This window comes from Oncorhynchus masou, chromosome 29 (genome assembly GCF_036934945.1).
Source record: "Oncorhynchus masou masou isolate Uvic2021 chromosome 29, UVic_Omas_1.1, whole genome shotgun sequence".
In the NCBI taxonomy this organism is placed as follows: Eukaryota; Metazoa; Chordata; class Actinopteri; order Salmoniformes; family Salmonidae; genus Oncorhynchus; species Oncorhynchus masou.
The window spans coordinates 98,890,102-98,907,439 of NC_088240.1; the positions used below are offsets into that span (position 1 = coordinate 98,890,102).

Genomic DNA, 17,338 nt, shown 5'->3' on the forward strand with positions numbered 1-17,338 from the left:
CTTCTCTACAGGTCTGTCTATCATTATAGAGCTTCTCTACAGGTGTGTCTGTCATAGAGCTTCTCTACAGGTCTGTCTGTCATTATAGAGCTTCTCTACAGGTCTGTCTGTCTGTCATAGCTTCTCCACAGGTCTGTCTATCATTATAGAGCTTCTCTACAGGTCTGTCTGTCATTATCGAGCTTCTATACAGGTCTGACTGTCATAGAGCTTCTATACAGGTCTGTCTGTCTATCATAGAGCTTCTATACAGGTCTGTCTGTCATAGAGCTTCTCTACAGGTCTGTCTGTCATTATAGAGCTTCTCTACAGGTCTGTCTGTCTGTCATAGCTTCTCCACAGGTCTGTCTATCATTATAGAGCTTCTCTACAGGCCTGTCTGTCATAGAGCTTCTCTACAGGTCTGTCTGTCTATCATAGAGCTTCTCTATAGGTCTGTCTGTCTATCATAGAGCTTCTCTATAGGTCTGTCTGTCTGTCATAGAGCTTCTCTACAGGCCTGTCTGTCATAGAGCTTCTCTACAGGTCTGTCTATCATTATAGAGCTTCTCTACAGGTCTGTCTGTCATTATAGAGCTTCTCTACAGGTCTGTCTGTCATTATAGAGCTTCTCTACAGGTCTGTCTGTCTGTCATAGCTTCTCCACAGGTCTGTCTATCATTATAGAGCTTCTCTACAGGTCTGTCTATCATTATAGAGCTTCTCTACAGGTCTATCTATCATTATAGAGCTTCTCTACAGATCTGTCTGTCATTATAGAGCTTCTCTACAGGCCTGTCTGTCATAGAGCTTCTCTACAGGTCTGTCTGTCTATCATAGAGCTTCTCTACAGGTCTGTCTGTCTGTCATAGAGCTTCTATACAGGTCTGTCTATCATAGAGCTTCTCTACAGGTCTGTCTGTCATTATAGAGCTTCTCTACAGGTCTGTCTGTCTGTCATAGCTTCTCCACAGGTCTGTCTATCATTATAGAGCTGCTCTACAGGTCTGTCTGTCATAGAGCTTCTCTACAGGCCTGTCTGTCATAGAGCTTCTCTACAGGTCTGTCTGTCTGTCTGTCATAGAGCTTCTCTACAGGTCTGTCTGTCATAGAGCTTCTCTACAGGTCTGTCTGTCATTATAGAGCTTCTCTACAGGTCTGTCTGTCTGTCATAGCTTCTCCACAGGTCTGTCTATCATTATAGAGCTTCTCTACAGGTCTGTCTGTCATTATAGAGCTTCTATACAGGTCTGTCTGTCTATCATAGAGCTTCTATACAGGTCTGTCTGTCATAGAGCTTCTCTACAGGTCTGTCTGTCATTATAGAGCTTCTCTACAGGCCTGTCTGTCATAGAGCTTCTCTACAGGTCTGTCTGTCTATCATAGAGCTTCTCTATAGGTCTGTCTGTCTGTCATAGAGCTTCTCTACAGGTCTGTCTGTCATAGAGCTTCTCTACAGGTCTGTCTGTCATTATAGAGCTTCTCTACAGGTCTGTCTGTCATTATAGAGCTTCTCTACAGGTCTGTCTGTCTGTCATAGCTTCTCCACAGGTCTGTCTATCATTATAGAGCTTCTCTACAGGTCTGTCTATCATTATAGAGCTTCTCTACAGGTCTGTCTATCATTATAGAGCTTCTCTACAGGTCTGTCTGTCATTATAGAGCTTCTCTACAGGCCTGTCTGTCATAGAGCTTCTCTACAGGTCTGTCTGTCTATCATAGAGCTTCTCTACAGGTCTGTCTGTCTGTCATAGAGCTTCTCTGCAGGTCTGTCTATCATTAGAGAGCTTCTCTACAGGTCTGTCTGTCATTATAGAGCTTCTCTACAGGTCTGTCTGTCATTATATAACTTCTCTACAGGTCTGTCTGTCATTATAGAGCTTCTCTACAGGTCTGTCTGTCTATCATTATAGAGCTTCTCTACAGGTCTGTCTATCATTATAGAGCTTCTCTACAGGTCTGTCTATCATAGAGCGGTGGGGTGGGGCCTGCCTTAATCAACATTCACGTCTTCGGGGAACAGTGGGTTAACTGCCTTGTTCAGGGGAACAGTGGGTTAACTGCCTTGTTCAGGGGAACAGTGGGTTAACTGCCTTGTTCAGGGGAACAGTGGGTTAACTGCCTTGTTCAGGGGAACAGTGGGTTAACTGCCTTGTTCAGGGGAACAGAGGGTTAACTGCCTTGTTCAGGGGAACGGTGGGTTAACTGCCTTGTTCAGGGGCAGAACGACAGATGTTTTACCTTGTCAGCTCGGGGATTTGATCCAGCAACCTTTCGGTTACTGGCCCAACGCCCTAACCGCGAGGCTACTAGAGGTGTGTATAATGATATAATGATAGTGTCACTTCTCTCTCACTCTGATGGGAGTCTGCCGCCAGTGTACCAGAGTCATTTATAGATGCAGACCAGATGGAAAATGAAATAAAATAATCCACTTGATTTTGAGGGAAATGATTTGCCACATGTAGTCTCTTATCTTATCCATGGTAGTGAAGACTTTATCTAGTCAAGATCACATATTATCACAAGTACCCCCAACTCATCCCGTTTAACAGCAACCTGTTGTCTGTTGTTATGAGAGAAATGTTGTATGTACAGAAAACGCCCACCAGACCAAAATGCTGGGCCTTAAGGTAAATGGGGTCAGTAACATATTGTCCAAAACTGTGCTTCCCTCTGTATAAAACTCATTTCCAAGCAGACCGCTAGTTACGTCTCTCCTTGATTTGCTGATTAAACCCTCATTTCCTCTCATTAAAGGGTTCTGGGCTGTTGACATCTGGGGTGTTCAGACAGGAACAGGGCTCTCTCTGGGACATCCTGTACTTCAAGACCACAGCCAGATTCACTCAGACCCAGTAACCCTGGCCAGAGTACTGTACTGTAGCCCAGTCATAATGAATCATACTAGTTAGGTAAACATTGAGCTCAGTTAGACAGAGTCCAGTCAGGCAAAGCGTACGGCATTGTTCTTTCTGTTGGTGGAATGTGAGGTGCTGCAGGATGAGATCACTGGTAGGTTCTTGGTCAGTATGTTGTAGTGAGGTTCTGCAAGACGAGATCACTGGTAGGTTCTTGGTCAGTATGTTGTAGTGAGGTTCTGCAAGACGAGAACCCTGGTAGGTTTATGGTCAGTATGTTGTAGTGATGAGATCCCTGGTAGGTTCATGGTCAGTATGTTGTAGTGATGAGATCCCTGGTAGGTTCATGGACAGTATGTTGTAGTGATGTGCTGCAGGATGAGATCCCTGGTAGGTTCATGGTCAGTATGTTGTAGTGATGTGCTGCAGGATGAGATCACTGGTAGGTTCATGGTCAGTATGTTGTAGTGATGAGATCCCTGGTAGGTTCATGGACAGTATGTTGTAGTGATGAGATCCCTGGTAGGTTAATGGTCAGTATGTTGTAGTGAGGTGCTGCAGGATGAGATCCCTGGTAGGTTAATGGTCAGTATGTTGTAGTGAGGTGCTGCAGGATGAGATCCCTGGTAGGTTCATGGTCAGTATGTTGTAGTGAGGTTCTGCAAGACGAGATCCCTGGTAGGTTCATGGTCAGTATGTTGTAGTGAGGTTCTGCAAGACGAGATCCCTGGTAGGTTCATGGTCAGTATGTTGTAGTGAGGTTCTGCAAGACGAGATCCCTGGTAGGTTCATGGTCAGTATGTTGTAGTTATGTGCTGCAGGATGAGATCACTGGTAGGTTCATGGTCAGTATGTTGTAGTGATGAGATCCCTGGTAGGTTCAGGGTCAGTATGTTGTAGTGATGAGATCCCTGGTAGGTTCATGGACAGTATGTTGTAGTGATGTGCTGCAGGAGGAGATCACTGGTAGGTTCATGGTCAGTATGTTGTAGTGAGGTTCTGCAGGATGAGATCCCTGGCAGGTTCATGGTCAGTATGTTGTAGTGATGAGATCCCTGGTAGGTTCATGGTCAGTATGTTGTAGTGATGAGATCCCTGGTAGGTTCATGGTCAGTATGTTGTAGTGATGTGCTGCAGGATGAGATCCCTGGTAGGTTCTTGGTCCAGTATGTTGTAGTGGGGTGCTGCAGGATGAGATCCCTGGTAGGTTCTTGGTCAGTATGTTGTAGTGATGTGCTGCAGGATGAGATCCCTGGTAGGTTCATTGTCAGTATGTTGTAGTGTGGTGCTGCAGGATGAGATCCCTGGTAGGTTAATGGTCAGTATGTTGTAGTGAGGTGCTGCAGGATGAGATCCCTGGTAGGTTAATGGTCAGTGTGTTGTCGTGAGGTGCTGCAGGATGAGATCCCTGGTAGGTTAATGGTCAGTATGTTGTAGTGAGGTGCTGCAGGATGAGATCCCTGGTAGGTTCATGGTCAGTATGTTGTAGTGAGGTGCTGCAGGATGAGATCCCTGGTAGGTTCATGGTCAGTATGTTGTAGTGAGGTGCTGCAGGATGAGATCCCTGGTAGGTTCAGGGTCAGTATGTTGTAGTGATGAGATCCCCGGTAGGTTCATGGTCAGTATGTTGTAGCTGCAGGATGAGATCACTGGTAGGTTCATGGTCAGTATGTTGTAGTGATGAGATCCCTGGTAGGTTCATGGTCAGTATGTTGTAGTGAGGTGCTGCAGGATGAGATCCCTGGTAGGTTCATGGTCAGTATGTTGTAGTGATGAGATCCCTGGTAGGTTCATGGTCAGTATGTTGTAGTGAGGTGCTGCAGGATGAGATCCCTGGTAGGTTCATGGTCAGTATGTTGTAGTGATGAGATCCCTGGTAGGTTCATGATCAGTATGTTGTAGTGAGGTGCTGTAGGTCTTCTTCAACTTATCCCACTACCATATTATTTACCAGAATAATACATTAGCCTCTAAAACGTCATCAACTTATCTCCATTAAAACAGCGGAAGGAAGCACACACAGTTTTTCTCCAGAAAATAATAACATTTTCTATTATTTCAGGAGCTCATTTGTGTTGTTCTCTCTGTTGTGTTTTAACAGTTGATCTGACTGGAAGTGTGGAGAGTTTTTACAGCCGTGTTCCCTTTAAGAAGATGGTGTCTTATTCCGTCCGTAGCCGTGTCAACCTGAGTGCCAAGCCTATCACTGAGGGGTAAGAGGCCTTAGGGCGGTGTTACCTGGGTCCCACTGGTTCTGGGGCTGAGAGACCTTAGGGCGGTGTTACCTGGGTCCCACTGGTTCTGGGGCTGAGAGACCTTAGGGCAGTGTTACCTGGGTCCCACTGGTTCTGGGGCTGAGAGACCTTAGGGCGGTGTTACCTGGGTCCCACTGGTTCTGGGGCTGAGAGACCTTAGGGCAGTGTTACCTGGGTCCCACTGGTTCTGGGGCTGAGAGACCTTAGGGCGGTGTTACCTGGGTCCCACTGGTTCTGGGGCTGAGAGACCTTAGGGCAGTGTTACCTGGGTCCCACTGGTTCTGTTATATTTCACTACTTCAAGCAATAACAAACATCTTTCTTTAGGATAATGACAAAGTCTTTAGGAAAAGTGTTAGACAATTCCTGTTTAGTTTCCCCAAAGAAAAGGTGTGTGCCTGCTTTGTGTTTGCACCAGGTTCCGTGAGTGTGAACGGAGATGTGATGAAGACCCGTGTTGCCGTGGAATCGGATACGTCAGGGACACACAGTCACCTGGTCAGTTGTTATTTCAGTCAACATATTAACTGACATGTTTTTTACAGTGCTGACATTTTCTCCCGACATTCAATGTTCAAGGAGCAAGAGAGAAGAGGGAAACAATCACAATATAGCTCCAAAGTCCAAAGAGACAAATATTTCCTCTCAAGTGTGTGTGTGTCTTTGTGTGTGTGTCTTTTTGTGTGTATCTTTGTGTGTGTGTCTTTGTGTGTGTGTGTGTGTGTCTTTGTGTGTGTGTGTGTGTCTTTGTGTGTGTGTGTGTCTTTGTGTGTGTGTCTTTGTGTGTGTGTCTTTGTGTGTGTGTCTTTGTGTGTGTGTCTTTGTGTGTGTCTTTGTGTGTGTCTTTGTGTGTGTCTTTGTGTATGTGTGCGTGTGTGTGTGTGTCTTTGTGTGTTTTTGTGTGTGTGTGTGTGTGTGTGTGTGTGTGTGTGTGTTGTCTCCATCCAGGGTCAGACGTTCTCTGCCTGACTCTGAACAGCTTTGGTATCCAGACGTGTGGTGAAGGAGAACGGACAACCTGGAGAGTCCAGGACTGCACCCCCTCCAAAGTAGAATCCGGAGTGTATCCTCTTGGCTGGTACGAGAAACCAGGTGTGTGTAAACGTCCGAGGATAAGTAGGTACAGGGTGACTCCCAAATGGCACCCTATTCCCTATGGGCTCCTGGTCAAAAGGAGTGCACTAGATAGGGAATAGGGTGCCGTTTGAAACTAGGGTAGCTTACTCAGCGATGAGGCATGACACACATCTTGTTCGAACATCTGGCCAACATCTTGAGTTGTCTCCTACCTATTTAATTTTGATGTCTTGATGTTACTTTCTCTTTTGGAGAATAGTGACAGCGCCGTTGCCCTGGTTACAGTCTGTGTGTCCCAAATGGCACCTTCTCTTTATGTGGTGCACTACATTTGACCAGAGCCCATTGGAGGAATAGTGTGCTATTTGGGACACAGCCAATGAGACGCTGCACACTGATCTAAACAGAAACGTGTGTTATTATGCCTCAGCTGGTCATCTCATTTTGTGGGTTATATTTTGCCACCTGGTAAGGATTGCAGAGACTACAAATTGTTCTTACTTTTTTTGGGGGGAGAAATTCTCAGACTCGCTGGTAATTTTTCTATTCTTAAGAGTCCCACAGCTCACACATTTGTTTCCGTTTCAAGTGGCTCCCTATCTATGTCGTGCACTAGGGTGCTATTCGGGGCACAGCCGTAATTAATCTTTTCTCCAGTTGGTGTTACTGAGCCACGTGATCCAGCAGACACATTTATTTAACCAAGTAGTTTTCTGATGGTTAAGGAGTTTATTACGTAATGACTCAGACGTTTCCATTGTTCTCCACAGTGAACCAGTGGACTACATCACCACGCTTGTGCCCCAGTTTCCAACTACGTGTTCCTTCAGAGAATGGTGAGAGTGCAGTTCATATTTCACCTCAGGAGTTGTACAATACATCACACTGTGAGTTTGATACGTCAGCTACAATAAACAGACTGACTGTGTGTTTATTCCTGCTGTCATCCTCCTGTAAATGGTTGAATAGAAACACGTCATCCGTTCTGTCTCCGGATGAGGCCCCCCAGTTCCTTCTGTATGTCTTTTATTTATTTAACAAGGCACGTCAGTTAAGAACAAGTTATTATTTACAATGACGGGGCTACTCCCCCCCCCCCCCCGGCCAAACCCTCCCCTAACCCAGACAAAGCTGGGCCAATTGTACGCTGCCCTATGGTTGTGATACAGCCTGGAATCCAACCAGGGTCTGTAGTGACGCCTCTAGCACTGAGATGCAGTGCCTCAGACCGCTGCGCCACTCGGGAGCCTATTCCTTATATAGTGCTCCACTTTTGACTAGGGCCCATAGGGGTGCATTATGGGGAATGGGGTGCTGTTTGGGCGACAACCCATTTCACATTTGTGTGTATTCAAAGGGACCCCCCCCCTCCCTCCCCTCACATCAAAGAGACAAACTAACATGGTCATTTTGCGAGCTTTCATTGTGCTGACGTGCTGAAATGTTTACAAGCCACAGTGTTTCCCACTTAGCCTTTAATTAGACTCACTTCCTCCATACCCTCCAGTAGCTAGAAACCTGTCCATTAGACAGAGGAGATACTGTCTCCAACGCCTCCAGTAGCTAGAAACCTGTCCATTAGACAGAGGAGATACTGTCTCCAACGCCTGCAGTAGCTAGAAACCTGTCCGTTAGACAGAGGAGATACTGTCTCCAACGCCTGCAGTAGCTAGAAACCTGTCCATTAGACAGAGGAGATACTGTCTCCAACGCCTGCAGTAGCTAGAAACCTGTCCATGAGACAGAGGAGATACTGTCTCCAACACCTCCAGTAGCTAGAAACCTGTCCGTTAGACAGAGGAGATACTGTCTCCAACACCTCCAGTAGCTAGAAACCTGTCCATTAGACAGAGGAGATACTGTCTCCAACGCCTCCAGTAGCTAGAAACCTGTCCTTTAGACAGAGGAGATACTGTCTCCAACACCTCCAGTAGCTAGAAACCTGTCCGTTAGACAGAGGAGATACTGTCTCCAACGCCTCCAGTAGCTAGAAATCTGTCCATTAGACAGAGGAGATACTGTCTCCAACGCCTCCAGTAGCTAGAAACCTGTCCGTTAGACAGAGGAGATACTGTCTCCAACGCCTCCAGTAGCTAGAAACCTGTCCGTTAGACAGAGGAGATACTGTCTCCAACGCCTCCAGTAGCTAGAAACCTGTCCATGAGACAGAGGAGATACTGTCTCCAACGCCTCCAGTAGCTAGAAACCTGTCCATTAGACAGAGGAGATACTGTCTCCAATGCCTCCAGTAGCTAGAAACCTGTCCGTTAGACAGAGGAGATACTGTCTCCGACGCCTCCAGTAACTAGAAACCTGTCCATTAGACAGAGGAGATACTGTCTCCAACGCCTCCAGTAGCTAGAAACCTGTCCATTAGACAGAGGAGATACTGTCTCCGACGGCTCCAGTAACTAGAAACCTGTCCATGAGACAGAGGAGATACTGTCTCCAACGCCTCCAGTAACTAGAAACCTGTCCATTAGACAGAGGAGATACTGTCTCCAACGCCTCCAGTAGCTAGAAACCTGTCCATTAGACAGAGGAGATACTGTCTCCGACGGCTCCAGTAACTAGAAACCTGTCCATTAGACAGAGGAGAGTACAGGCTTTCAACTGCTCTCATTACTATCTAGCACAGTGGATAGTGGTGGAATTGGATGCTTAAGAGAGATCTGTCCTTTTGACATTAAAATACATTTCAATGACCGCATCCCAAATATGGAGCATTTTAGCTTGTGCAGGACACTGCTTCTGAACAGAGCCCTATGGGACAATGTGTTAGATGCAGACAATGTGTTAGACGCAGACGATGTGTTAGACGCAGACGATGTGTTAGATGCAGACAATGTGTTAGATGCAGACAGTGTGTTAGATGCAGACGATGTGTTAGACGCAGACGATGTGTTAGATGCAGACGATGTGTTAGATGCAGACGATGTGTTAGATGCAGACAGTGTGTTAGACGCAGACGATGTGTTAGACGCAGACAATGTGTTAGACGCAGACAATGTGTTAGACGCAGACAATGTGTTAGACGCAGACAATGTGTTAGACGCAGACAATGTGTTAGACGCAGACAATGTGTTAGACGCAGACAATGTGTTAGACGCAGACAGTGTGTTAGATGCAGACGATGTGTTAGATGCAGACGATGTGTTAGATGCAGACGATGTGTTAGATGCAGACGATGTGTTAGATGCAGACAATGTGTTAGATGCAGACAATGTGTTAGATGCAGACAATGTGTTAGACGCAGACAGTGTGTTAGACGCAGACAATGTGTTAGATGCAGACAATGTGTTAGACGCAGACAATGTGTTAGACGCAGACAGTGTGTTAGACGCAGACAATGTGTTAGACGCAGACGATGTGTTAGATGCAGACGATGTGTTAGATGCAGGCGATGTGTTAGATGCAGACGATGTGTTAGATGCAGACAATGTGTTAGATGCAGACAATGTGTTAGATGCAGACAATGTGTTAGATGCAGACAGTGTGTTAGATGCAGACAATGTGTTAGATGCAGACAATGTGTTAGATGCAGACAATGTGTTAGATGCAGACAGTGTGTTAGATGCAGACAATGTGTTAGATGCAGACAATGTGTTAGATGCAGACAATGTGTTAGATGCAGACGATGTGTTAGATGCAGACAATGTGTTAGATGCATCCCCTGCTGATCAAGACGTGTGTCTCTCTGCCAGTGAGTTTGAGTGAGTGGAAACTCCTGGATGTGTCCTCTACTCTGGTGGATCCGTCCGTCTCCACGTTTGATATTATTCACATCAGTAGAGACATCGCTGAGGACCTGGACAGGACCAGAGACTGGTGTCTGTCTGGTGAGAAACATCTTCCTCGTGTGCCAGAGTCTAGTCTAACGGTCAACGTCCCCCCAACTCAGGACCACACATGTCCCCTGGCAAGAGGGGTTTAAGCCCCTCCTCAGTCTCTCCTGTCTGTGCCCCTCATCTGTGCCCCTCCTCGGTCTCTCCTGTCTGTGCCCCTCATCTGTGCCCCTCCTCCGTCTCTCCTGTCTGTGCCCCTCACCTGTGACCCTCCTTGGTCTCTCCTGTCTGTGCCCCTCACCTGTGCCCCTCCTCGGTCTCTCCTGTCTGTGCCCCTCCTCGGTCTCTCCTATCTGTGCCCCTCATCTGTGCCCCTCCTCGGTCTCTCCTGTCTGTGCCCCTCATCTGTGCCCCTCCTCGGTCTCTCCTGTCTGTGCCCCTCATCTGTACCCCTCCTCGGTCTCTCCTGTCTGTGCCCCTCCTCGGTCTCTCCTGTCTGTGCCCCTCCTCGGTCTCTCCTGTCTGTGCCACTCCTCGGTCTCTCCTGTCTGTGCCCCTCATCTGTACCCCTCCTCGGTCTCTACTGTCTGTGCCCCTCATCTGTGCCCCTCCTCGGTCTCTCCTATCTGTGCCCCTCATCTGTGCCCCTCCTCGGTCTCTCCTATCTGTGCCCCTCATCTGTACCCCTCCTCGGTCTCTCCTATCTGTGCCCCTCCTCGGTCTCTCCTGTCTGTGCCCCTCCTCGGTCTCTCCTGTCTGTGCCCCTCCTCGGTCTCTCCTGTCTGTGCCACTCCTCGGTCTCTCCTGTCTGTGCCCCTCATCTGTACCCCTCCTCGGTCTCTCCTGTCTGTGCCCCTCATCTGTGCCCCTCCTCGGTCTCTCCTATCTGTGCCCCTCATCTGTACCCCTCCTCGGTCTCTCCTATCTGTGCCCCTCATCTGTGCCCTTCCTCGGTCTCTCCTATCTGTGCCCCTCATCTGTGCCCCTCCTCGGTCTCTCCTGTCTGTGTCCCTCATCTGTGACCCTCCTTGGTCTCTCCTGTCTGTGCCCCTCATCTGTACCCCTCCTCGGTCTCTCCGGTCTGTGCCCCTCATCTGTACCCCTCCTCGGTCTCTCCGGTCTGTGCCCCTCATCTGTGCCCCTCCTCGGTCTCTTCTGTCTGTGCCCCTCATCTGTGACCCTCCTTGGTCTCTCCTGTCTGTGCCCCTCCTCGGTCTCTCCTGTCTGTGCCCCTCATCTGTACCCCTCCTCGGTCTCTCCTGTCTGTGCCCCTCCTCGGTCTCTCTTGTCTGTGCTCCAATCCTTGTATTTACCTCTCTCTACTCTCCTCCTTTTCTGTCCGTTAAACTGTGTGTGTCTCCCCTCAGCCTGTGAGGAGGCTGAGTCCTGTGTTGTGGTGTCAGTGGGGCGGACCGACTCGGCTGTCCGCTGTGTCCTCTACCCAGACACCCTGGCCTGTGGCCCCTCCTCTACCACCCCCGGAGGTCAGGACTGTCGGCTGGTCATCAGAGAGTCAGCTCTCCAGGTCTACCTCCACAAAGGTGGGCAACATCCCTGACCCTGGCTCACTATACATCCCTGGGTCACTATACATCCCTGACACAGGCTCACTATACATCCCTGACCCTGCCTCACTATACATCCCTGGGTCACTATACATCCCTGGGTCACTATACATCCCTGACCCTGGGTCACTATACATCCCTGACCCTGGGTCACTATACATCCCTGACCCTGGGTCACTATACATCCCTGACCCTGGCTCACTATACATCCCTGTCCCTGGCTCACTGTACATCCCTGGGTCACTATACATCCCTGACACTGGCTCACTATACATCCCTGACCCTGGGTCACTATACATCCCTGACCCTGGCTCACTATACATCCCTGACCCTGGGTCACTATACATCCCTGACCCTGGCTCACTATACATCCCTGGGTCACTATACATCCCTGACCCTGGCTCACTATACATCCCTGACCCTGGGTCACTATACATCCCTGCCTCACTATACATCCCTGACCCTGGGTCACTATACATCCCTGACCCTGGGTCACTATACATCCCTGACCCTGGCTCACTATACATCCCTGTCCCTGGCTCACTGTACATCCCTGGGTCACTATACATCCCTGACACTGGCTCACTATACATCCCTGACCCTGGGTCACTATACATCCCTGACCCTGGCTCACTATACATCCCTGACCCTGGGTCACTATACATCCCTGACCCTGGCTCACTATACATCCCTGGGTCACTATACATCCCTGACCCTGGCTCACTATACATCCCTGACCCTGGGTCACTATACATCCCTGCCTCACTATACATCCCTGACCCTGGGTCACTATACATCCCTGACCCTGGGTCACTATACATCCCTGACCCTGGCTCACTATACATCCCTGTCCCTGGCTCACTGTACATCCCTGGGTCACTATACATCCCTGACACTGGCTCACTATACATCCCTGACCCTGGGTCACTATACATCCCTGACCCTGGCTCACTATACATCCCTGACCCTGGGTCACTATACATCCCTGACCCTGGCTCACTATACATCCCTGACCCTGGGTCACTATACATCCCTGACCCTGGCTCACTATACATCCCTGACCCTGGCTCACTATACATCCCTGACCCTGGCTCACTATACATCCCTGGGTCACTATACATCCCTGGGTCACTATACATCCCTGACCCTGGCTCACTATACATCCCTGACCCTGGCTCACTATACATCCCTGGCTCACTATACATCCCTGGGTCACTATACATCCCTGACCCTGGGTCACTATACATCCCTGACCCTGGGTCACTATACATCCCTGGGTCACTATACATCCCTGACCCTGCCTCACTATACATCCCTGACCCTGGGTCACTATACATCCCTGACCCTGGGTCACTATACATCCCTGACCCTGGGTCACTATACATCCCTGACCCTGGGTCACTATACATCCCTGACCCTGGGTCACTATACATCCCTGACCCTGGGTCACTATACATCCCTGACCCTGGGTCACTATACATCCCTGACCCTGGCTCACTATAGATCCCTGACCCTGGCTCACTGTACATCCCTGGGTCACTATACATCCCTGACCCTGGCTCACTATACATCCCTGGGTCACTATACATCCCTGGGTCACTATACATCCCTGACCCTGGCTCACTATACATCCCTGGCTCACTATACATCCCTGACTCACTATACATCCCTGACACTGGGTCACTATACATCCCTGACACTGGGTCACTATACATCCCTGTCCCTGGCTCACTATACATCCCTGGCTCACTATACATCCCTGACCCTGGCTCACTATACATCCCTGACCCTGGCTCACTATACATCCCTGTCCCTGGCTCACTGTACATCCCTGTCCCTGGCTCACTATACATCCCTGACCCTGGCTCACTTTACTGCTGCTAATGTGACTAGTGTTTGAAGAAACAGAGATGTTTATTGGTGGGTTAGGTTGTGTCAGCGTACTTCCTGTAATGGTCATTATTATTAGAAAGCGTGATTTCTCATCTGAGAGGTGCTGGAGTTTTACAGCTGGTTGATTCCAGTGCAGACAGTATATCTGTCCCAAATGACACCCTGTTCCCTATATGGTGCATTACTTTTGCCCAGGGCCCATAGTTGTCCGTGTCAGTCCAGGCTTCCCTCTGACTGATGGTTATGTATTCTGTGGCATCCAGAACCCAAGGCGGCGTTGACGTCAGTGTTTATCCCGGCTCACGGAACGCTCCAGGGAGAGGCCGTGACAACGCTGCTCGGGTCAGACAGGAAGACAGTCAGACAGTTCTTGGGAGTTCCGTACGCTCGTCCTCCTATCAGAGCCCTCCGTTTCGTCCCCCCACAGCCTGCTGAATGGAGTGGGACATGGAACGCCACGATTACCAGGTAAACCACGACTCTGTGGAGGAAGATTTTTTTTAAAGATGTGTTATAAACGTTTTGTGTAATTTCATCCAGTAGTTTGGAAAGGGGTGTTCACAAGCCAAAACGGGTCCCTGAAAATGTTATTTCATAAAAATAAAAATCATAATATTGAACCTTTATTTAAGTAGGCAAGAACAAATTCTTATTCACAATTACTGCCTAGGAACAGTGGGTTAACTGCCTTGTTCAGGGGCAGATCGACAGATTTTTACCTTGTCAGCTCGGGGATTCGATCTAGCAACTTTTCGGTTACTGGTCCGACACGCTAACCACTATGAAATGTTACATCCTGGATTTTTTTTATATATATACACTACCGTTAAAAAGTTTGGGGCCACTTAGAAATGTCCTTGTTTTTGAAAGAAAAGCAATTGAAATAACATAACATTTATCAGAAATAGTTAATGTTGTAAATGTCTACTGTAGCTGGAAACTGCAGAATTTGTATGGAATATCTACATAGGCGTACAGAGGCCCATTATCAGCAACCATCACTCCTGTGTTCCAATGGCACATTGTGTTAGCTAATCCAAGTCTATCATTTTAAAAGGCTAATTGATCATTAGAAAACCCTTTTGCAATCATGTTGGCACAGCTGGAAACTGTTGTTCTGATTAAACAAGCAATAAAACTGGCCTTCTTTAGATGAGCTGAGCATCTGGAGTATCAGCATTTGTGGGTTCGATTGCAGGCTCGAAATGGCCAGGCACAAAGATCTTTCTTCTGAAACGCATCAGTCTATTCTTGTTCTGAGAAATGAAGGCGATTCCATGCGAGAAATTGCAAAAAACTGAAGATCTCGCATAACGCTGTGTGCTACTCCCTTCACAGAACAGTTCAAACTGGCTCTAACCAGAATAGAAAGAGGAGTGGGAGGCCCCGGTGCAAAACTGAACAAGAGGACAAGTACATTAGTGTCTAGTTGAGAAACAGATGCCTCGCAAGTCCTCAACTGGCAGCTTCATTAAATAGTACCCACAGAACACCAGTCTCAACGTCAACAGTGAAGAGGCAACTCCAGAATGCCTCAACTTCTATGATTTGTTATGAATTTGAATGGGGCTTAAGATCCCATTCAATCTCGAAGAATGTCTGTCTGAGTGTGTGTCTGTCTGAGTGTCTGCACGCCCGCCCGCCTAGAAGGCCAGCTTGTTGTTATGGATGTTTCCCATGGTAGACCCAGTTGTACCACATGCAGTGTGTTAATGTGTCCTCTAACCCTGTTGTTATGGATGTTTCCCATGGTAGACCCAGTTGTACCACATGCAGTGTGTTAATGTGTCCTCTAACCCTGTTGTTATGGATGTTTCCCATGGTAGACCCAGTTGTACCACATGCAGTGTGTTAATGTGTCCTCTAACCCTGTTGTTATGGATGTTTCCCATGGTAGACCCAGTTGTACCACATGCAGTGTGTTAATGTGTCCTCTAACCCTGTTGTTATGGATGTTTCCCATGGTAGACCCAGTTGTACCACATGCAGTGTGTTAATGTGTCCTCTAACCCTGTTGTTATGGATGTTTCCCATGGTAGACCCAGTTGTACCACATGCAGTGTGTTAATGTGTCCTCTAACCCTGTTGTTATGGATGTTTCCCATGGTAGACCCAGTTGTCTGCAGCCTGGAGCTGTGGAGTCATCAGCCAGCAGTGAGGACTGTCTGTATCTCAACATCTTCGTCCCCAGCGGCATCGTAAGTCACATTGTACCGATAGAGATCTTTGTTTCACTAGAAGTCCTGTTGACCTCTCCTTTATTAACCCCTCGACACCTCAAACACCACTCCACTACCGGTCCTTCAGATTGACAGTTGGTCTGCCGTGTCATTCCTGTTCTTGTCTTTTCCTCTGATAGAGAGGGAGTGCAGCGGTCCTGGTGTTCTTCCATAACCCGTCTGGAGCAGCCAGCGATGACACAGCATCTCTACTGGACGGCTCCTACCTGGCTGCCGTCGGCAACATCGTCGTGGTTACCGTCAACACCAGGGTTGCAGCGTTCGGATTCCTCAGCACAGGTGCTCCTCTTAACACACGTCAGAAGCAGCATTCAATTATCTTATAGGTTATATGCTTTCAAAAGTAACAAAAGACACAAACAAGTGCTGCCTTCTAAATCTGAACTCACAACTGGGTCTGAGAGCGCTGCTGAAATGGCATAATAAGTGAATGTAAATGTAGAGGGAAGATAGTGGACATGAAGTTAGAATCAGGTCACGATGAAAGTGAAGGGGAGAGGATGACATGTTTACTGTTGGTATTCTGCTGCTGTGGGGGGCTGAGAGGGCCCGGAGGGAGTGATGGGGGGGGATGGGGAGTAATGGGGGGGGGGATGGGGAGAGATGAGGGGGAGGAGAGATGGGAGAGATGAGGGAGAGATGAGAGGGGGGGGGGTTGGGGAGAGATGAGGGGGAAGGAGGGAGGGGGGGGAGAAATTAATCTCTGCTGATGGTGTATTCTGTGCTGATGGTGTGTTCTGTGCTGATGGTGTGTTCTGTGCTGATGGTGTGTTCTGTGCTGATGGTGTGTTCTGTGCTGATGGTGTGTTCTGTGCTGATGTGGCACTGAGAGGGAGGAGTGACTCTCTCCACAGTCAGCTAGCCAGCCAAAGCACACAGCTGGCACACTAACAGACATGTGGAAGGACTGTGTGTGTGTGTTCAAGTTTCAACTTTATTATCCTAGACTGCACGTTCTGTTTTAGAGTGATGTGTAGTCTTGGTGATAGGAGCCCTCAGCCAGCAACTCTAGAAGACCCTGCAACACAGCCACACCTCTAAACCCCTGGTCCCTCCCAGACAGCCCTTCTATAAAGCCCTGCAACACAGCCACACCTACTAAACCACTGGCCCCTCCCACACAACTCTTCTATAAAGCCCTGCCACACCTACTAAACCACTGGCCCCTCCCACACAACTCTTCTATAAAGCCCTGCAACACCTAATAAACCCCTGGTCCCTCCCAGACAACTCTTCTATAAAGCCCTGCCACACCTCTAAACCCCTGGTCCCTCCCAGACAGCCCTTCTATAAAGCCCTGCCACACCTACTAAACCCCTGGTCCCTCCCAGACAGCTCTTCTATAAAGCCCTGCAACACCTACTAAACCCCTGGCCCCTCCCAGACAGCTCTTCTATAAAGCCCTGCCACACCTACTAAACCCCTGGTCCCTCCCAGACAGCTCTTCTATAAAGCCCTGCCACACCTACTAAACCCCTGGTCCCTCCCAGACAGCTCTTCTATAAAGCCCTGCCACACCTACTAAACCCCTGGTCCCTCCCAGACAGCTCTTCTATAAAGCCCTGCCACACCTAGTAAACCCCTGGTCCCTCCCAGACAGCTCTTCTATAAAGCCCTGCCACACCTACTAAACCCCTGGTCCCTCCCAGACAGCTCTTCTATAAAGCCCTGCCACACCTACTA

General features: G+C 48.6%; 1 protein-coding gene across 1 annotated transcript in view; it reads left to right on the forward strand.

Moving 5' to 3' along the window:
* Positions 1 to 17,338, forward strand: part of LOC135519870 (thyroglobulin-like) — a 94,287-nt gene that overhangs the window by 48,742 nt on the left and 28,207 nt on the right. The window contains exons 34-42 of the mRNA XM_064945072.1: positions 4,942 to 5,053; positions 5,514 to 5,593; positions 6,044 to 6,187; positions 6,943 to 7,008; positions 9,877 to 10,011; positions 11,325 to 11,498; positions 13,679 to 13,883; positions 15,526 to 15,613; positions 15,775 to 15,934. Coding sequence (XP_064801144.1) covers positions 4,942 to 5,053; positions 5,514 to 5,593; positions 6,044 to 6,187; positions 6,943 to 7,008; positions 9,877 to 10,011; positions 11,325 to 11,498; positions 13,679 to 13,883; positions 15,526 to 15,613; positions 15,775 to 15,934 — 1,164 coding nt within the window. The remainder of the gene's footprint in view (positions 1 to 4,941; positions 5,054 to 5,513; positions 5,594 to 6,043; positions 6,188 to 6,942; positions 7,009 to 9,876; positions 10,012 to 11,324; positions 11,499 to 13,678; positions 13,884 to 15,525; positions 15,614 to 15,774; positions 15,935 to 17,338) is intronic.